Source organism: Hippocampus comes, unplaced genomic scaffold, assembly GCF_001891065.2.
Source record: "Hippocampus comes isolate QL1 unplaced genomic scaffold, H_comes_QL1_v1.1 scaffold174, whole genome shotgun sequence".
Lineage (NCBI taxonomy): Eukaryota > Metazoa > Chordata > Actinopteri > Syngnathiformes > Syngnathidae > Hippocampus > Hippocampus comes.
In genome coordinates this window covers 4274386-4295849 of record NW_017805983.1, presented here as the reverse complement: position 1 = coordinate 4295849, position 21464 = coordinate 4274386, and the positions used below count along the sequence as shown (strand labels likewise).

At 41.3% G+C, this 21464-nt stretch overlaps 3 protein-coding genes across 10 annotated transcripts in view; 1 reads left to right on the top strand and 2 right to left on the bottom strand.

Annotated features, from left to right (window-relative positions):
* Positions 1-14: 14 nt before the first annotated feature.
* Positions 15-7844, bottom strand: etv7 (ETS variant transcription factor 7). Of its 6 annotated transcripts, none has more exons than XM_019891580.1 (8): positions 7454-7839; positions 7217-7352; positions 5896-6060; positions 5663-5821; positions 4827-4937; positions 809-954; positions 630-730; positions 15-555 (listed from the first exon to the last, which is right to left on the bottom strand). In XM_019891580.1, the coding sequence occupies exons 1-8, from the start codon at positions 7493-7495 to the stop codon at positions 366-368; spliced, it is 1050 nt and encodes a 349-aa protein (XP_019747139.1). In that variant the 5' UTR covers positions 7496-7839; the 3' UTR covers positions 15-365. The 6 variants fall into 6 exon arrangements, with proteins under 6 accessions (XP_019747139.1, XP_019747141.1, XP_019747142.1 ...); XM_019891582.1 differs by having other exon boundaries at positions 4827-4934; XM_019891583.1 differs by having other exon boundaries at positions 4827-4928.
* Positions 7845-7915: 71 nt separating this feature from the next.
* ube2t (ubiquitin-conjugating enzyme E2T (putative)) lies at positions 7916-10477 on the top strand. Of its 2 annotated transcripts, XM_019891588.1 has the most exons (8): positions 7916-8056; positions 8307-8416; positions 8562-8598; positions 9224-9293; positions 9362-9467; positions 9566-9664; positions 9938-10021; positions 10289-10477. In XM_019891588.1, the coding sequence occupies exons 2-8, from the start codon at positions 8387-8389 to the stop codon at positions 10406-10408; spliced, it is 546 nt and encodes a 181-aa protein (XP_019747147.1). In that variant the 5' UTR covers positions 7916-8056; positions 8307-8386; the 3' UTR covers positions 10409-10477. The 2 variants fall into 2 exon arrangements, with proteins under 2 accessions (XP_019747147.1, XP_019747146.1); XM_019891587.1 differs by lacking the exon at positions 8562-8598 and having other exon boundaries at positions 7918-8056.
* Positions 10478-12559: 2082 nt separating this feature from the next.
* The window catches only part of lgr6 (leucine-rich repeat containing G protein-coupled receptor 6), a 35629-nt gene continuing 26724 nt past the window's right edge, over positions 12560-21464 (bottom strand). The window contains exons 7-19 of one of the 2 annotated variants that reach the window (XR_002170715.1): positions 19969-20037; positions 19417-19488; positions 19230-19301; positions 18795-18863; positions 17513-17584; positions 17333-17398; positions 17186-17257; positions 16392-16463; positions 16044-16169; positions 15205-15344; positions 14969-15049; positions 13077-14831; positions 12560-13044 (exon numbers count right to left, since the gene is read on the bottom strand). Coding sequence is in view for 1 of the 2 variants with exons in the window: in XM_019891572.1 (XP_019747131.1) it covers positions 13585-14831; positions 14969-15049; positions 15205-15344; positions 16044-16169; positions 16392-16463; positions 17186-17257; positions 17333-17398; positions 17513-17584; positions 18795-18863; positions 19230-19301; positions 19417-19488; positions 19969-20037 (2158 nt within the window). In the remaining variant the exon portion in view is untranslated. Of the gene's footprint in view, positions 14832-14968; positions 15050-15204; positions 15345-16043; positions 16170-16391; positions 16464-17185; positions 17258-17332; positions 17399-17512; positions 17585-18794; positions 18864-19229; positions 19302-19416; positions 19489-19968; positions 20038-21464 lie in introns of both variants that reach the window. The other variant, XM_019891572.1, reaches the window with a different exon arrangement.

Below are 21464 nucleotides of genomic sequence, written 5' to 3'. Positions count from 1 at the left end.
TATACACACTGCTCGAATTATTATTTATTAAAAAAAAACAAGAAACACACTTCATGATCAAAATTAGTATTATTGATGGACAGAAGTTATAATGTCCTGCACAAAATATATCGCACAAAAAACATTCCATATACTTCTCAAACAAATTATTCTCAACACAACGTATGACAGTTTCTTGCAGGAGAATTTTAACACATGATATCAACAACGTGCTGGATAATTCTTTTTCTCCTTAATAGTGTTTGGCATAATTAAAGCAAAAGCACTGATTCTCAGAGGGAATTGAAGTGAAATAAAGTATTAAGTAAAAAAGTAATGCGAAGTTTACTTGGACTTCAAATGGCCTGCATGACACAGAACTTCTTTTATCTCACCGGAGGGGCAGTTGGAGAGCAATCTGGAGAGGTACGATCAGGGGAAACCTCAAAATGTTCCTCACTCAATTCAGATGAAGGGCTGCTGCCTGGAAAGTTCCTGTCCTGGAGGGGTGAGTGTGCTGGAGACGCAAGGGGGTCATCCAGCTCTTTCTGGATATCTTGTGGTGTTTTCAGGAACCTGACAAAAGTCACATGCTAGTTAACAATGTGAACCAAATAAAAGGAAGATGACAAATAGGAAGAAAAAGAGACCTGAAGAGGAGTTTTTGTCCTCGCTCCTTCTTGATGATGTTGAGTTTGTAGTAGTGCCTTAGAGCACGAGACATTTTTTCATAAGTCATATTTTTTCGGTTCTACGGAGGACATGTGTCATCATTAGTGTGGCAGGGTTCAACTTGTCATATTTGAATGGCACAAAACTCAGTGCTCACCTTGTGGTGTCCCCACAGACGAGCAAGGCCGTTGGGATCCACCACCCGGAAAACTAGGCTGCCACGGTCTTCCCATCGGATGTATTCTTCATATTGGTCATCACACAGCAATTTGTAGACATAATCCCACAGTAGTCTGCACTCTGCTCCATATACAGGAATAAAAAAATCAATTAAACACAAGCAAGTATCATCATTGTAGCTACATGCAAAACAGTTGGGACGGGGGGTTATTTATTTTTAATTTGTATTGCTTCTGAGGATATGAGCAGGTAGATCGGCGTTAATCATGAAGCAGTGAACGGCCCCAAAATCCTGCACACACATTTTGCTTGAAGAAGGGTCAACATTGCAAGCATTGAAATCCATTTAGTTACAATGGCACCTTGTTTGACGAGCTCCCCGCTCCCTCCCCATAAAAAGGTTTTGGAGTTATGAGCAGCTGCGTTTTCAGTTTATTTGCTTTGTGTTGTGAACCAAAATATGAGTTCCAAGCAAATTTCAGATACAGTGATGATGAGTGAAGTGGGGATAAAAAGGAGAGAAACAGAGACTATTTCTCTCTCTCTCTCTCTCTCCTTTTTTGCACTTTGAGCCATTTACTCAAAAATATGTAGTCAAACACACATTCGCAAGCAGCTACATTTGCCTAAAATTCACGTCCTGATGCTCACAAGAAGACTAAATAACTACAGTATATACCTGATGTCAATCACAAGGCCACACCTCTTAAAGGCGCACCTCCAACCCTCCAGTTGCTGTGAATCTGCTTTTCCCACACATATAACAATTCTGATGAGTGTTATTTTTTTCTTTATTGAAAACACAAAACAAAAAATTGTAGTGCTCTCTTTTTCCCCGTGGGTGAAATGGATGAATGGGATTTCAAATCATTTGATTGGGAATGCTAGTTTTATATACAGCGGTGGTGGGGGGGGGGGGAGTACGAAGGGTTTTTATTTGTCTGTCTATGTGTGCCCTGCGATTGGCTGGTAACCAGTTCAGCGTGTACCCCGCCTACTGCCCGAAGACAGCTGGGATAGGCTCCAGGAGCTTGGTCACGTAACAAGTCCAATTCAAGGAAGCAGTATATTTACCAATGCAATTGTGGTGCTAAATGGTTGTGAAACAGGTTTGTCCGTTGGTAGTGCTCCCATAATCACCATTATATCATGTTCATCTTAAAACACGGCAAACAGCATGACAAACCCTGCATTCAGATCAGCTGTTATCTCCGTATGTGCAGCCACTGGCATTCTAGCCAACTTATAAGTAGGCCATCATCATGCTTTTCTTTCCTGCTTTGACTTTTACATCTGTTTTATGACTTTAAATTAAATTTGCTTTTCTGCAGAGAAATATTTGCGTCTCCAGCTTGATTTATTGATGTGTAGCAGTGGATTTTGATTTTTTTTCCATAGCAGCCACCCAAAACAATATTTAGTACTTGAAGTACCACCCTGATGACCAACATTAAAATCCAGTGGTGTACTAGGCCTAAGGTTCATTAAAAACAAAAAACAAAAAAAAAAAAAACAACAACAAAGCGGGAATTTTATTTTGAAAAAAATCCATTCAATATCATTGTAAGGAATCTAGGAAACTGTAACATTTTGCACTTTGAAAAACATTACTCGCAAACACTGGTTCTGAATCATTTTTTAAGTACATAGATCAACAGGCTGTAAATACATAGCTAAAAGTAAAAATTCTCGCTGGATTCAAAACTTAAATCACTGTTTTCTGAAAAAGAAACATGCACAAATGAATAGAAGCCTTTCTCTCACAGTTACGCTGAAAACAAGTTCATTGAAAGCTTACGACACCACCCACCCCTCACATACAATGCTCTTCTTTCATCCATTACGAAGCGACTGAATCATTTTGCCTTGAACAAACAGCAAAAACACCGTCCCCTTTGACTGTTGAGGTAGCTCCACTACTTTTTTTACAACTGAATGGAATATTAATGAGTAGGCTTCACACAAACAGGATTTTGGGGCCGATCACTGATCAGCGAGTTTGAAAAATATGATCACAGATCCGATCAGAAGATGGAGCAAGATACCTATTGAACCCTTTCAGGGACAGCGGTCACCACAGCGGACAGCTTCTCATGTTATCAGGTTACAGGGCGCATGATATATATATATATATATATATATATATATATATATATATGTGTGTGTGTGTGTGTGTGTGTGATAGGCTTAATGTGGATGGCTGGAAGTTCATGGACATTCTGCCTAGTGACGAAAGCAATGTTGACGTAATTACAGCGACAGCGACCACTCGTGGTCTTAATTCAAGAGATGTTGGTTGGTTGCTTTTTTCTATTCCGAACATGCAAATGATATACAACAATATTAGCACATAACATACAGTCGAAACAACATGGAAAAAAAACAGAAGTGCAATTTCACCTACATGCCCGAAAAGGGTTGGGAAGAAGTGAAATTGATTCAATGAAATTGATTGACTCTCCATCAATATTAAAAAGCACATATGCTATAGATAGATAGATACCGTATATAAGTCGCACCAGCCATAAAATGCAAAATAAATAACAAAAAAACATACATATATCACACTTGAGTATAAGTCGCATTTTGGGGGTAAATTTATGTGATAAAATCCAACTCCCAAAACAGACATGTCATCTTGAAAGGCAATTTAAAAAAAAGTAAAATAGAAAACAACACGCTGAATAAGTGTACAATATGCTCACGTTACATGACGTATAAACGACGAACTGAGAACATGCCCGGTATGTTCAAGTAACATATTAAGAGTTATTTAGATAACTATAGCATAAAGAAGATGCTAACAAGTTCACCAAACCATCAATGTCACTCCAAATCACTAAATCCAATGGAATCTTCATCCTGTGTGTCACTTTAAAGCAACTCCACCAACTCCGGACGTAGAAATGCCGCGCTTCCTCTTCTACGTCGCTTACATCAGACTCATCGTGGTTTTATCAACACGGGTCGAGTGCGGCCTCTTGCGGTTTAATGTGAAAATAACATGTGAAATTATATAATAATGTGTTAATAATTTCACCCATAAATCACTCCAGAGTATGAGTCGCACCCCCAGCCAAACTAAAAAAAAACTGCGACTTCTAGTCCGGAAAATACGGTGGATAGATAAATGGATAGTTTCGCCCCAGCAACTTGAGACCGACAGAGGCTTCCCTGCAGGGCAGCTTATCGACTGTCGTTTTGCATTCCAAAAGAATGATACCATTTGTGGTTTGAGGAGTGCCTCCAACTTAAACAGTTGGGTTTTCCGCAGCAACTCAGGCTGCTGCTGTCCTAACCAAGCCTTGTTGCATGAACTGTTGAAGCCTTTTCGATATGAAAGGTGAAAACGTCTTCTAAGACAAACAGAACAGTCCAGTTGCGATGTATAAACAAATAATAAAAGCGCACAATAGGCCAGTATAAAATAGACACCGTGTTGAGTGCTGTTCATCACTACAAATTATTTTAAGATCCCCTTTGCAGCCCAGCTGCATCAAAATAGAGACATTGCTTTACTGTTTAGCCATTATCATCAAGTCCGTCAGAGATAACATTCAGCCAGAAGAGGGCGACAGAAGAAAGTAGTTGGAAGGGGAGTTGGGTGAGTTGTCATCCGGACTTTTGGGGAATTACTTTTTTATACCCATTTTGACGCCCCCTGGAGACGCTGGCGCCCTTAGCATCTAACTATATGGCCTCATGGCAGAGTCTTTTGGGCTTGGGCCTCCCAGAAAAATGAAAATTTCAGAATTTATGAACAACACAACTGCAGTTTTGCAAATTTAATGATTATTTCGCATATCACTAGAGAGAGCTCCACGTACCACCGCACTTATATATAGTACAGTATATTCCTTTGGATGCCAACACATCTAACAGGAAGTAAAAGGGTTTCCTTCTCGAAAATGTAACAGGTTTCCCCACACAACTTTAAGCTGTATTCGAGTTTGAATCTTTGAAGCGTGTTTTATTGTGAGAAAACTAAGCCTTACCTGGCAAGCGACCGTCAGGTCTGAGCACCTGCCTTCGATGCTTCTCTTGGCAAGTCAGATTGAGAGGTTCCTCTATGAGTGTTTCAGTTTCATCTTGGATTTCTTTTTTTTTTTTTTGAGATACAGAAAAAGAGAAGCAGATAAAGAGGGACAAAAGTCACAAACATGTCACAACCGCTGCTGAAATGAAAACAGTGTGAAGTGCAATTGAAATCTGAACAGCCGTGGAGAGTAAAACTGAAACCAAAAGTCTTTCGAGCAAATGCAGTTTGTTTGTTTGGTTTTTTTTGGGGGGAGGGGGTGTAAAAAGGGTGCAACATTATTAACTGTCAGGCATTTTCTGGCTCCTCAAATTGTAACATTGCTGGTTTCTAAACAATGCTTGGCATGCATTCCACTTCTTTTTTTACTGGCCATTGATAGTGAATGTGTGAAACGTGTATACATTTGCGAAGGTTTATGGTGAGTTATAAATTCAGAACAACACAATTTAGAGGGGCTTTTTTCGTGACAGTTTGACATGCTGACAGTTTAACTTGTCACCTTGTTCATCATCAAACAGCTGCCGTACTCCTTTAACCTCGAATCCTCACATCAACAACAAGCTTGGGTTTAGTGTGTCGAGAGTAGTATAGGCAGGGAGGTTGACAGTTTTATCAAAAGTTCACAAAAGCAAATCAATTTAAAAGTCAAATTTCTTTATTCTGTTTGCTCAAAAAGTCTTTTATGTGATCACTTGGGGCAGTGTGTTGTCAAGACATTATATTCTAAAGCGACTGACTATACCTCTATTAGTACTGTGCGTGTTTTTGAAGGCAAATGCAAGTATGTCTGACCTTGCATGTTGTCTGAGAAGGGAGACAGGGGCTTTTCAGTTTCTGGGACAGACATTGGAGGCCTGTCTGCACTTTGGTTGTGAGACCTTTTTGGGGGTTCAAATACAACACTCCTCCGTTGATTGATCACACATTGCAGGATCTCATACAGAACATCGCCTGCAGACAATCAAGTGTTACATATGCTGCTGTAAAAGGGGTCCGTCATGCATAAGACCTGTGTTCAGCTATACCTGAGCTGGGGCAGCGGTGTCTGAAGTCCTCCTTAGTGAGCAGACACAGGGCTCGGCCATTCATCTCAAAGCGTCCCTTCTCAGGTCGCCGTAGTGAGTATTCCTTGTGAGCCCAGTGAAGCCAGAGGGAGACATCGTCCCTATCCCACAAAGATGGATTTATTCCTGTTGGCATAAGATGCACATAAGAGTCAGTTGAAAAAGAGTGCTTGGCTTTATGTTTGTGGGCTAGTCCAGAATTGGAGGACAATTTAGGCATTAACCTTTTTTAAAAATTGACCTTTTATTTGATCTTTTTTTTTTTTTTTTTTTTTTTTTTACTCCCGTCAAGAAAAATAAGTACAAAATAATCACATAATTTGATCCGTCCAAGTCAACCATCAATGGTGCCCCTGGCTTTGTTTTGTACAACCCTATAACATTTCGGCACCTAAAAAACATATATTTAAAATGCATTGCCACATTTATTTTTAATGACTATATTAAGTATGTTCCATTTTATTTTAATAGGAAGCCATTTTTAGTATTATGTACGTTGAAATTCCAGGAAATCAAATCCAATGTTCAAAGTTTTTCCCAAAAAAAAACTACATGCTAGCTCTGTTCGCCGCTATGTTAGGAAGTACTGTACCTTGATATTGACTTTTTTTCTGATAATACGAGTGACAAGGCTGCATTGATTTGAGTGGCACGCGCCATTATGGCTGTAATTTGAAAATGTTGAAATAATATGAAAAAAATAGAAGAGGACTTTAGGTCTACCCATGGTCAGAGCAATTACAGTAGCTTAATTATGTCTTCTCTGTTAAGTCATGTTCCTGACTTTTTTTCTCTAACAGGGTTCCAGGCATGCATGTTGAGAGACACAACTTTAGTGCACAGTACTATTAAAAAAAAAAAACGAATGGCTTCACAATTACAAGATAGACATATCAATAAAATCAAACCAAAAAAAGTTTATTTAAAAATAGATATTATCGGTTGTAGATTATATGTAAATTGTCCATCGTGAGGGAAGGACAAGAGAGAAAAAACATTTTTGATGGTGCTCAAGAACAATTTGGTTCATATAGGAATGCCTTTTACTACATTCACAGTTACATTTTTTTTGTCAGCATACAAGAATTTAGTCAACAAGTTCCTGGTTCTTTACTTCGTGCGTGGATTATTTGAAATGTTTATATGTGTGTGTGTGTGTGTGTGTGTGTGTGTGTGTGTGTGTGTGTGTGTGTGTGTGTGTGTATGGGGGGGGCATATGGGGGGGGGGCATAAAATGTTCCTGGAATATGTCATGTACTATAGGATATATAACTGGACTCACGGAGCTGTCCGGGAAGATGCCACAGGTCATCCTGTGAGGGAGGGGTGACGTTTAAAATCTTGTCTGGTTGCATGTGATGCCCATTGAGTTGCGTTTCATTCATTAAAGTGGGGGAACTTGCTTTTTGACGCCCTTCCTGAAAAAAAAGTATTCACGTCCATAATGCAATCATAGTGACAGGTAATTCCCCCCAAACCAACACAATGTCGATGAGTTCCCCTTCAGAGACGAACTCACCTTCGCCAACAGGGACGTGGACATGATATTCCGGATGGACATGTCCGTTTGCGGCTGTCCCCAAATAAAGAAATAAACAGGCGCACAGACGCACTTCTAATTTGTTTTCCGAGAACACCGCTCGACTATTTTCGAATCCAACCCTTCCGGGAAATGAAAAACGAAAGAAAGATAATCCTCGCGTGGACTGTGCGCAAAATAACATGATTGGACGAAACACTTTTACGTCTTTTCATGATAATAATACAACTAAAATATCACGAATAGTTTAGTTTATCCCGCTGGTCATGTGAATAATAACTTTCACAACGTTGAATTCACGAAGGAGTGTCTGCAATCTACAGTTTCCAACTAAGCAAACAGGTTGACACTTTTCAAACAACCCTAAAACCCGAGCACGTTGAACTTTGAACAGCAGATGGCGCAAGCGTTTACAGTGCGGGTAAACATTTCCAACATTCCAAAATCGAAGAGGTAGCGATGATGACGTCATGAGAGGGAAATACAAACGGAATAGCGCTAGGTGTTGTCATCAAGCGATCGCCGAAAAGACACACAGAAGAGGGCAAAAGGAGAAATACATTCAATATATTGTCGCGTCGAGTAAGTTTCGTGTAGTTTTATCCCCCGTCTGGGTGTTGGTGGCACAGTGACATATTCGTGCGACTTCGGTCACGTCATTAGCAAGCAAGTCGCTAGCTAGTGTTCAAGTTTGCAACCTATAGCAATGTGTAAATGCGAATGTCGAAGAAAATGCAGCGCAGGTGTCATACACTCGGGATGATATCACGCAGAGAAAATATACATTTAAGATATATATTTCATTTTAGTTGACCTTCAATTTGTCTAACAGAATGCAGAGAGTTTGCCGTTTGAAGAGAGAACTTGACATGTTGACCACCGAACCTCCTCCCGGGATTACTTGCTGGCAGAATGACGAACGCATTGACGACCTTCGGGCCCGTAAGTAACTTATTATTCATTAAGAAAGGGTGCATTTTTTTTGTTTCTTTGTTTATTTTTGAAGCTCATCCATCAAGTTAATGTTTTTGATGTCCCTGTCTGGACCACAACTCCCGTGACGCACTTGCTCCCTTTTCATTTTCAGATTCAGCACAAAACAGTCACTTTCAGAGACCCCAACGTTCAGACTCCTCCTTATTGGTGGATCTCTGGTCACTTTATTGTCCTGTTCTGTGACTGCGGTCTGATGACTTTCCTTTTACTTACTGTCCCTCATAGAAGGTGACAAAATAAAGGTGTTATAGCCACTTGCCTCCAAAGTATGGAATATATTAACACTTGAGTGAAGGGAAGTGTAAAACACATTTGTTTTGGAAGGTTTTTCAGTCGGATTTTGATTGTTTTGCTTGTTTGTTTCTTGCATTAAGTTGTACAACACAGTAAAAGCGCTTTGCGAGTCCGTTATGAGTAGTGCTACATAGAATAGGTATAAAAAGTGGGGCCAGGATGAATCATTTCAAAAATATTTCCACAATTTAACTTAATTCAAAACAATCTTTTCCAGAAAGAAATTAAAAATGAATAACTGAGATGATGTGGTGTGCACTGGGCAGATGCTCTTATAAATACTGATGGTTGTGTTCAGAATTGACAGCTTATTTTAAACTGGAGTCAACAACCATAACATTACATTGTTTGGGAAGTTTTGTTATGGCTTGATGAAACCTATGGCTTGTTTTTGTTATTTGTTTCTTTGCATGTCTCCCAGCTCTCAATTTAACATGTTTTCTCCTTTGTGGTTTACAGAGATAGTCGGTGGCTCAGGGACTCCATATGAAGGTGGAGTCTTTTCCCTAGAGATAAAAATCCCAGAGAGGTAATATTTGTGAGATTTAAACATTTCACTCTTCTTATTGAGACATAACAGCCAATTTTCTGTTGTAGATACCCATTTGAGCCCCCCAAAATGCGCTTCTTGACTCCAATCTACCACCCAAACATTGACACTGCGGGACGTATCTGTTATGAGGCTCTCAAACTCCCTCCAAAGGTTATAACAAACTGGACAAACCAAACTGTATATGTGCACTTTTATTCATGTTCTTTGTGGTTGTGCGGATTGTAATGTTTCTTGTCATGTTTAATCAGGGAGCCTGGAGGCCCTCCTTAAACCTCTCCACGCTTCTTACCTCCATCCAACTTCTGATGGCTGAACCAAATCCAGATGACCCACTTATGGCTGATATAGTGAGTTGTATTTCATGTGGTGGAGCTCCAGTAACAATCATTCTGCTGCTACGCAATGTATTTCCATATTCTGTTGACATAGGATTTTTCGTCCGTTATCTATTATACTTTCAAGCATGCACTTTCATTGTCTCTTGGTTACAAGAGGTGTCCCTCACTCTGAGGCAACCTTATGTAGTGTCAAGGTTTTTGGAAATCTTCAAGTTGCATCAGAGAGCAGTTATGATACTATGCACTTGAGTGGAGCACGGCTTTACGTGTGTTGAAATGCAGGCCTCCGAGTTCAGATACAACAAGCAGCTGTTTACGCAGAAGGCCAGGAAATGGACAGAGGAGCATGCTGTTCAGAAGATGACGGTAATGCTGTTAATTCAGTTGCGTTACATTTGAATCATGCTAAATCAAACATCTTCTAAAACACTTCTCCCAAGAAAAGGTAAAAATCACAGTGCTTATAGAATAATGAGCACCAGTTAATATCACAACAGCTACGACTATGGTGACACTAGACATCTCCTGAATAACAGTTTAGTAGCACTATAGGTTTACTAATTTTTGACATTGCCCTTTGAGCATGTAATTGGTGATCACATTACAAAGTAGTGTACATGTGTTTGTGTTTAGGGAATCTTGGAGAGCAGCCACAAAGACAATGTCCCAAATCACAATGCACCTTCACGCAAAAGAGCTTCTTCTGGTGCAGAGCAGGAGCGCCACGAGCTGGCAAAGAGAACCGGCGTATAGTTTCAAACATTTTTGTTTCAGCCTCGTCTGACACCCTTTTTTCAATGTATTTTGCATGGTTTTAATCAGTGATTTTGTCATTTGAAATGTATATACATATTTATATGTATGTTTGTGTTTTAATAAAGATTACTGTGGTAATTGTGTTTTAAATTGTAGTGAAGGCAGAGTAAATGCTGTGCAGAATATGAGGATCATTTTATTCAGACATATGTTTTTCACTTGTATACAACAGTACCGGTATGTACAAACTACATAGTAACAAATGTTTTGCTTTAAACAAACTGGATTTATATCTTAAAATCTAAAATAATATATTTGGTGTTTTATCAAAGGAAAAGAAAGCTGTAATGAGTCAATACTAGGGATGCACAGAGACCACTTTTTTTCTGTTCTTTTTCAGACCAAGTCAAAGAAGTGGTGGAGGCCAGGAATCATTGTAGCATTTTGCACCTTTGTGTCTCAAATTTGAGGCTCTTTTAACCGTGGGTGTTCAAACTGCTATACAAACTGTCTATGAAGACATAGCTTGGAAAATACCTGTTCGTTCAACACCAAAAAAAACTGCAAGGAGTGAAATATTAAAACTGACCCCATGATCCAGGTCAATTGGTGAAATGTAACATGATGAAATAAAGGCCATGATAATGACTAAAGACACTAAAAGCTTTATATTTAAAACATTGGAACTAAATTACTGTAGGGGTTAAAATACACAAACGTTAAGCTTTATAAGAATGAAATTGCAGTAAAGGTACGACTGTACACTAGCTACAATGCACTTTCCTTTCCAAGCTGTTTTACCTGAAAACTCTTCTGCTCGACTTCCAATGCCAGCTTGAAACTTGTGTCACTTATTGCTTGTATTGTTTCGTCTTCCATTTTGTTAAAAGGAATTCCTCTTTGTATGGGTTAAACAAGTATTGGACTAGCGTTTAGCCAAGTCAATATTTCTTCAGCAGAGACTGTGGCTTTTTCAATGGCTTGGTTGATGGCTGGAGCAGCAGTTTGGTTGGTTGTCCGAGGGTCCTTAGCTGCTGTGGAGGCTTGGATCACAAGTTTGGTTAGTTGGTAGAGCTGGACCTGGATGATAAGTTACTTGTGAAGGTGCAAATTCATTGTCCTCAAATGTGGAATTGATGGGCAATTGTTTTCTCCAATGAAAATCACAATTGCATTGATACATTCAAGTTATATTTAGGTCGTGGTGAATTTTTTTTAAATGTTAAAACTTACCCCAGGAAAGTTGGTTAAACCTGAGTGCATTAGCAGTTAGCTATCTTGGCTTAAGGCTAACATTTGCCATAAGCAATCTCAATAAAATATAGCAACGAATGTTAAGATATGATTCCTCTCTGTTAGCTGGATTTGAAAGAAACAATGTAGAATGCTGTTGAAGGTATTTCCTGCTTACTGTGATTACAATCACCTTTGGTACCCCCTCACCCGCACCACTTTTAGGACCCCTCCAGAGGACATGTCAACATCAAAAGAGGAACTGTTATCTCAAGTATCTGTGTTGCAGCTATTGAGGGACTGCGCTTTGCTATGAGTACTATTGATCTCAGTCTCTTTCCTGAACATTTGTTTGCACACTTAAAACAACATATGTGGTGTTAAAGTTTATCTTCTTCCTCCTTGGTTGATTAACGGCCCCCCAAGTGTCTCTTCCGTTGTTCCCCCGCACCGTGGGTCGGTCCCTGATCGCTGTTAGGCCCCCCTGGGAAGACCTCTTATCTCAGGATGTATGCACAGCAGGGGTTCTGGAACTTGCTATCACACCAAATGGTGGGTCGTGGTGGTTTGGTCTCCCCCCACCACTCCAAATGTCTTCCAGCCACGCCGGGTCAGATGTCATGTTACTTTCTTTGTTTCCGGGATTTGCATGAGAGGCGTACCTACCCGCCTCTCATTATCATATTGTCTCTATATAATCTCATGAATGTGTTTCTTCTACGCTTCCTGTTTCAAATCTGGACCCCTCAGGAGCCCAAATCGATTTGTAAACTGCAGAAATAAATTAAAAGCCTTCGAAGGAACTGTTCATCGCCTCCAGCCTTTATTTGGATTACCAACATTCTCCTCGTCCGAAATTCAACGAACACGCGGGGAAGAGGAGGCCGCTCTGACCCCAACACTACAGACACATAATCAACATGATATACATTTGATGAGTTCAACTACAAAGTTAGGCTATAATCATAAACATAATTTGAGCAAAAAAAGAAAACAAAATTCTGAGCTATCAGGATTTCCCCGAAAAAAAAGTCAGTATAACTTGTTTCTGATTGGAGCAACTGCAAAACAGACCCGTGTTACAACTGTCCCTGGTCTCTCCTACTTATATTTGAGTGCTTGCTGATGATGTCAATCGTGCCCCAATCTCATCCAATACTGGCATCTGTGCATCCCTAATAACATGCTAGTGTGGAGGTAGTTGCATATACTGTACACACGCGTGGTCTACCTTTAAATCCCCAGATAATTGGCAAAATTGCAATGAGACATTATTCCTCCCTGTCCCCCATCTTTTTGTGGAGGTGCTATTTGATGTTTCAGACAGAACAAAATGAATGACGTGAATTTTTTCCACACATTTGCATTTGCTAGCTTACTCCGGTTAATCACCTGACATGCTTGACAATGAATCCTTTCATTGTCAAGTCACTCGAAAGCAGGAATAAACACAAATAGTTACGGTAATTATAACCGGGCAACGTGTAACTTTGAAGCCGCATGCCTGTGATCAGTCACATTTTAATATAGCATTTATACATATAACTCTGTTCTTGATGCTAGATTTGAAGTCCACCCTGCTTACAAGTTCTCCAAGGTGTCTTCATTTCAATGGGGTCTATTTCAGCTTTTACTAGATCTTTCTTGAAGATACTATATGGAAGTCTGCGACTGCAGTCCACTGAAAAGGGTTCTAAAATTGTCCTCTTTGTTTGCATAATGATATTTTCATTCATTATTGCAGCGGAACTTCTTGTTGCACGTTCCCTTGTTAGAGGCACTCTACCACTCATTGCTTTTCAAGAGTACTCATATATTCCATGTGGTCTCATTTAGAGGCGCTTTGTCGACTCAGGCCCTGGACTAGTATTGCTGCCACTGTACATGATGACCTGTGAGTGTCTGTAATACCCTGCTTTTCAGGCAGTTAGCTTGGTCGTTTATGGATTTGGAGCAAAGGAGTCAGTCATGGTTGAGCGATGCATCGGGCAGTTGTTACGAATATCTTGATTCAAAGTCTTCAGACATCCTTTGTTGTCAAGGGTCCCTTGTTCTTTCGGTCTGTCTTTACCTCTGACAATGGGTGTCTGGCAGGAGATTAGAGGAACGGAAGAAGTAGCGGAGTACTGAGATAATCGAATCTGGTCCATTTGAGAGTGGACAGAGGAGGCCCGACTGCACAGGGTGCTGGCATCGGCCAGTGACAGTTGTGTCGATGTTTCCGAGCAGGAGCTCTTCTCTGTCTCCACAGAGACCAGCGAGTCTGTGGTGCAGTCGCGGCGAAGCTGCAAAGGCCCTTTTGGGCAATACCAGAAAAAATACTGGGAGTGGTGTCGTGTGAAAAGTAGGAAGAGTAGTGGATTCAGGCAGGCAGGTAGAGGCTGAAGAAGCAAAATGATTGATTTGAGCGCCTCCTCTCCGACAGATAAGAGACCCAGGAGTGAGCAGATGGAGAAGAAAGCCACTGGCACATAAAGGAGGCCGTTTGTGAATATTAGCCAGGCGACGTGTTTGATCATAGCACAGTCCCACAGGCCCTCACATTCTCCTCTTAGTAATTGCCAGTAGAGTCGGATGTATGAACACGTCACTACGAGTAGACAGAGGGTGTTCATCATAATGAGCACTAAGGGAAAGACCAAGGAAGATGGTAGCTGAGAAGCTGAAGGTGGTAATGGTGTCGGTAGGCAGAAAGGAGATGATCCATACTCCCCAACTCCAAGCAGAGGAAAAGAAGCTACAATGAGTGAGAGAGTCAGACACAAAAGTGCAAATATACGCACACTTCTCAGTGAGGACGGTTTGCTGTAGCTGCGGGCACATGTCACGCTTGCTCCGCATTGCACAGCCGCCAACGTCAGCAGCAACACACTTGCCTCGGAAGCAAGCACCCATACCCATCCGGTCACCTGACACCCTGGGCCTCCTTGCCAGGAGGCACCATGTTGGTTAAAGACTCCCATTGTTAAAGCGTCTACAAGGGCCAGTGTGCTTGTACAAACACCTGTCAGCAGATTAGAGGCACCCATGCAGGCCACCGTGAATCTTAATGGCGACATTGGGCACGGGGAGCTGAATAGAGAAAGGAGCAGCAGTGAGTTCCCCAACAGTGACACCAGGGAGATGGTCCATAAACCAACACGGACCAACCAACTTCCCAACAGAGAGTCGCAGGGACGGAAAGGACCTGTGACACCAAACATATGCAATCCATCAGCATTAGAACAAAATCTATCAATTGCTCACCCCTAAATTGTGTCCTGGCAAAGTTCAATGAAATCGACTGCATTCTCAAACTGTGATTCAATCAATAAAACTTCACACCTGGTGTTGGAGTGCACTGGACACTGGCCTGAAGTTTGGACTCCTCTATTTCTAGCTGGAATTCCTCTAGGTCAGGATCATCTGGAATCATTGGGATCAACATTTATAACTCCACAGCTTTAAGCTTTACAGGATGTAGCCAGATTGATCATTTGGTATATTGTACTTAGGAAAATGACACTGCTGCTTCTGTGAACTGTGTTCATTTTTATAAATGTTTTGAACTAAATATTTACCTCGGTGTGGGTAAATGGCAGCAGTTCTCTTGTGAAGTTCATCAGCGTTGCTTTGATCAGTGTCCCACTGGTTGACTGTCTTGTAGCTGTCACAAGAACCATACACGCAGCACTGGTAGGCATACGGCATCTCAATCACCCTGCAACAGACAGCCTTGCTAAAATGACTTGGAATCAGGAGAATGTGATGAAGTCGCATCAACGCTACATGGCCATTAGTAGATCCGCCGCACACCAAGCGACACGCTCCAACCTAACTGACCCAGAAAATCTAAAAAGACACAAAGGCGAGATTGCAGATATTTGATAGGCTGTTATCGCGGGGCTTACGTGCCAAAAAACGCGTAATAAGTGAAATCCGTGAAGCAGTTATCTTTATTGTTTACTATTATTACATATACAATACAATACTGTACTGAATGAAACCAAGGATGAAAACTTTTTTCAGTCCCAAGCAGTTAAAAAAGACAAAAATATAAACGTTTTCTTACAAACAACTGACAGTTTTTGAGAAATATTTTACAGAACGTTTCATTGACATTGTGGGTTTTGTCATGGAGAAAATTTGGCAAGCTGTACAGCGATAAGTCGCGGAGACTCTTGACATTAGGCTACAGTCTCTTAGCCAATCAGGACGCAGAACACAATGCACTGTTAAAAAACGTTGTATTTCTTCCAAACTCACTTATTCAGTTTACCTTACAAAACCTTCCCATGCCTGCAGAGATTTCAACAAGAATGAACTTGCTGCTAATAAATGTTTCTTAATTTTCAACGGTCAAGGTGAGCCTAGTGCTTTCACGACGACTGTGCTGTGTGTGTTTAAGTGTTCGCTTTACCTTAAACGAGGGAAGTGATCGGGGCTGAAGGCATCATATAATTCATTGTTTCCCCTGAGCTTGAGATGGGTGAGACCCTCCAGTCCTGCAGATGGCACTGAGCTAAGCCTGTTTTCAGTCAAGTCCCTGTGATGAGGAAAGAAACGAAGAAACAAATAGTTGGATTTCAGATCAATCCTTCAAGTCAAGTTTTAAAAACGACCACAAAACATGTGCAGTATTTTCCCCGTGGGCTATGGAATGTTCATAAACAGCTCTTTGGAATTCCATGCAAAGCTCTTACACAACAACATTACAAAACAACAACAACAAAGAAATACTCGCTGTCTAGCACCATGTGTTACTTACAATTTGACCAAAGAATGCAATGAGGCAAAGGCATCTTCATGGATCCAGTCTATCTTGTTCCAGCTTAAATCCCTGACAAAAAAAGTGAACAAAATAAAACATCCATCCATTTTCCATTCCGCTTATCCTCACGTGCTGGGAGCCTATCCCAACTGTCACCGGACAGTTGGCAGGGTACACCCTCAACTGGTTGCCAACCAATCGCAGGGCACACATAGACGAACAACCATTCGTGCTCACACTCACACCCAGGGACAATTTAGAGTGTTCCATTCACCTGCCATGCATGCTTGTGGAACGTGGGAGGAGCCCGGAGTACCCGCAGAAAAGCCACGTAGACACGGAGAGAGCATGTAAACCCCACACAGGAAGGAGCCACAATCGAACCCTGCCCCTCTGCACTGTGAAGCGGATATGCTAAGCAGTCAATCGCAGTGCTGCCCAAAATAAAACTAAGTAATTCTATTTTGATTACTGTATGTCTCTGACCAATAGATGTCAGTAAAGCTGCATATGAGTGTACGTTTAGGACCCTCTTTGCCATTATCAGCCTTTTAAAGTGTTAAATTCCCTTATTGGATCTAACTTATCTCGTCGTCTGCCTGCCAAACAGGAGCACTTTGTATAGATTTTATAAAAAAATAAATAAAAGAATTGAAAGGCCTGTAGAGATTAAACTGGTGTGTTTCACAAGAATGTGTTCCCCCAAAAACTCCTGGTGGGGTCCTGCCCTGCATGATGCAGTTCTAATTAAAACATACAGTATGCGATATGGAAAAAAAAGTTTTACTCACAGTGTTTTTAGAGAGGAGAGCTGCTGGAAGGTACTGGACTCAAGCCTCGTGATTTGGTTGTGCTGAAGCCCGCTGTTGAGAAAACCTTCTAGGTGAAGTGTGAATTTGTGAATATCAATTTGTGGGATTGCAGTGTTGATCACTCACATTTCTTGTAGTGCGGAGCAGTGGTAAAAGCTTGGCAGATGCTGTATTTGGTTGTATGACAGTTCCCTACAACACCACCACACGACGACGATTGATTTTAGGGGTTGCGGCTCATCCTTTGACTTTTGCACATGTGCAGTTTTGCCCCCTCTCTGTGTTTGTTTTTGTACGTATACTTACAACACTCTAAGGTGAGGCAGCTGTTCGCATAGATCGAGAGGGAGAGTCGAGAGACCCGCCTGCGTCAGTGTCCTAGAGTGAGAAAGACAATCCTCTCAAACAAACAAGTGACAGCACTTTGCAATGAGCCTCACATATTGAGACAGGAAATTTTGACTTTCTGGGTGTCTTTTTCCCCGAAGATCTGAAACCCACATGGTCAGGGCAATTTCACTATCATCACATGTGTTTCCAGTCTTGCTTGTTGTCCATTTTTATGTCATATTGAACCATGGATGCTCCAATCAGGGTTTTATGCATCTGATTCTGATATCGATCGCAAGGATTTGCTGTATATTTTTCAATTTATTTTAGAGCTGCAACTAAAGAAGAACCCATAAAATTTACATACAAATCCATATAAAAATGCAGATATCTTGTTTTTTTGTTTAGTTTTTTTGTACTTTGGTTTATTACAGTGGATCCCGCCCACCGTTCAAGGGTAATAGGGAGGAATAGCGAAAATAACGGCCACTGAAATGCATTGTGAGAAAAAACAAATTTTGTTTCCACCCTCAAAAGTTCTTCAAAAACACAGATGAACATTCATTTGACAAAATTGAAAACCAAACATTTAAAAAAAAAATAAAGAATGTTCATAAATATTGAAAAAAACCCATGTCGACAAAATGGGTACCGATGCGAATGTCAGGTGCCGATCTGCAACTATGTGGGTGTCCACCGTGTATCCCCATTCATGTCTGCTCAAGGGATAATTGAACTCACCCTCCAATGTATACTTTGTGCTGCACACCACACCCAGAACCAGATCATCACACCCATGCAGGCAAGCAATACCTTGCTCGCATGTCCCTCAGCAGTACCCCACAAGCAGATTAGCATCTCTCGAATAGTTAGGTGCTCTTTTATTTGTCTGGAGTAGGATTTGGGCTTTGGAATCAGAGGACATGGTTAGTCCTTCCAGGCTGAACAACTGCTGCCCCTGTTCGACAGTAGTGTCAATTGAACCACCAAATGGTAGGATCTCTTCGGCCACTTTAATTGACTCAAGAGTAGTAAAGCCGGCTAAATTCATGATCAACCAGTCGATGGAATAATGGCTTTGTCCTCAGAATCAAAAATGGTCTAATCCTGTTGTCGTGTGTCATCCTCTGAACCAGGAAGCACTGTTGTTAATGAACCTTGCTGCAAGTATTATTATCATTATCAGACGTGTTGAAGTTTTGCCTATAATAAAATGATATTGTGAGTAAAGTCATTCTCATAGAGGGGAGACACTCACAAAACTTCCAAGCTGGTTGTTCCTTTCAGGTCAGGGAAGTTTTGAATTGGGGCGGCTCCATTCAGGGAACTGCAGGCAGAGGGGAAAAAAAAAAAAACGAGATTTAGTCTCCGAAAAGTGCTCACTCTCACTCATGCACACATATGTTTGTTCCCCAGACTCTGCCTAACAGCTCATTTGAACCATCACACTCTTCATCCAACATCAATACAGTCTGCTTTGGCTGCTTCACTAGACATCATAAGTCACACCATTGAACATATTCTTACAACACTCTCTCTTTACCACATCAGGACACAGCACAGCAATATGCTAACACAACATCATTCAGTATGCCGTTACACATGTCCACTCTTGCCGCTTGGGACATACAAATGATTTAAATAGCGTTTGGGTGAACTCACTGCAACTGTGTTCTGCTGACCTCATACTTACAGTGTGTGCAACTTGGGTAAGAACTGGAAAGCGGATTTTCCCACAAACTGGATGGGGTTCTCATAAAAATGGCTGCAAAAAATTACGATGGATGTTGAAATAAAATGGGCTTGACATGATGATTTTCAAGATGTTGGCTAAAAATAGCCTTTCAGTTTTTAACGTAGCAAAAGCATGAAGTTCTCACATGGTTTGGAGGTGAGGATTTCCCACAAAGGCTCCCTCGGGGATTGCTTTGATATTGTTGTTATGAAAGCCCCTGCGAATGGAAGTCAGTTTGCAATATATAGTCAGGCAATCTATTAATATGGGGATGATTTGTCTTGGGGGTTTGTGTGACTGAGGCAAGTCATGCTGCACCTGCCGTTGAACAGCTGAAAAACATTTTGGGATGCAAGAGATTTGAACATGAGCATGTATGCTGTGTGTATCTGTGACACGTGTGCGCCTTGGAACATCTGCTGAATTGGAGTAAAGACATGAAGTGCGCGCGCGCGTGTGTGTGTGTGTGTGTGTGTCCGGGAACGCGGCTGAGTGGGGTGGGGGGTGCAGCCAGCACCTGCTTTGGGGGTGAGGGGGATTGTATCCGAATGCCACATTAAATTCACTTAACGGGATTAGTGAGGATAACTCAGCCATGATAGTAATGTTGGGCAGGTGTTATTTCGTGTGTGTGTGTGTGTGTGTGTGTGTGTGTGTGTGTGTGTGTGTGTGTGTGTGTGTGTGTGTGTGTACGCACAGCTCCTGAAGCTTACTCAGTGTCCTGATGGCCACAGGGAACTCCTGGAGTTCATTGTAATTCAAATCCCTATGAAAGACAGATAAACATCAAGTTCCCATGGTTAAATAAAATATTGAAAGCACATGGCTTCGTCCCGCTCTCACCTCAAGTGCATGGAATTTATAATCCAAGCATCTACAGTATAATATTCTTGTCAGTTTTGGTTACGTGTGCACTCTACAGTGCATGTCTTCTGCTCTCTGAGGGGCTAAAGGTTTGAAGTTTGCATTTGCCCTTCGACCTTTGCAGCTTTTACTTTATTATTTGGGTCTGACTCTCATTAGTTTCCCAGGAAACGCTGTACCATAACAACTGTTGCTATCACTGACATTTCTCACATGCAGGTGGTAGGAAGACGGGGTAGGGCTGGAGGGTTTTGTGTATGGCTTGCTTGTATGACAACGTGCTATAGCGTACTCTTTTAACCTGCATTTTTGCAGGGGGAGAATTATTTATTCTGTACATACTGTATTTTTCTTTCCTTAAAAAAAAAAAAAAGTACAAATTCAACTCCATTCGTTGTTAGTCTATTACAAATGTCGTGGTTACGTGCTTGTCTAAAGCAATGCTCCTGCGTTTTCTCAGTGTTTCAGGATAAACGTCTGTCAGTGTTCGAATGTCCTGCTTGGAATATAGGTGGCCTCCTGGATGGCTTATTGCAGTAATAGTTTTATCTAATGTGAGATGGCGCTCGGGGAAGGTGACACTGATGCAAATGGCCGCTTGAATTTCTCATGAGCAATGCCACTGTGTGAGAATGACCCTTCATAACATCGCAATCATCGCGTCAGTGTCACCCTATCTGTCGCACTCAATTTCACCTGTCTTTCCTTTTAGCTTGTAGCCACAACACTTCAGCACAATCAATTCAGCTATTCTATCCCTTTTTTCGCACAATCAATTCAGCTATTCTATCCCTTTTTTCGCTTCTCTTGTCTATCTCGGTTCGCTACAAGGGCTTTTTAAATGGCGTGATATGGGCTTAGGGACTTCACGGACCCTTAGTAACGCACATGAATACATGTTCCCTAATACATGCCGATAAAAAGGAGCACGTAATTTGTTACCGCAGCAGTTTTTTTACACAATATACCAGGAATATTGTTTTAATTAAACCACAATGACTTCTGCTGGATAAATAGCACTCTCGACTAACTTTTTGCACTGGTGCACCCAACTATTTTTATTTGCTGCACCAGCACAAAATTTAGGTGTACCCAATTTTTTCCTTAAGCAAGTATTAAATATTTGGTCACAAGGTATAGGGAGTCACTAATACCTTCCTCCTCACCTCTCGAAAGGCCGGTTGCACTAGTGCAACCTCTTATTTTATTTTTTGTCTGTGTACCATTGAAAAATTTGGGTGCCGACGCACCCAAATTGGTACCAGTCTCGAGTCCTAATATTTGCTTTCATGCTCTTAGACCCACCCACCCCCCCCCCCCCCCTCCCCC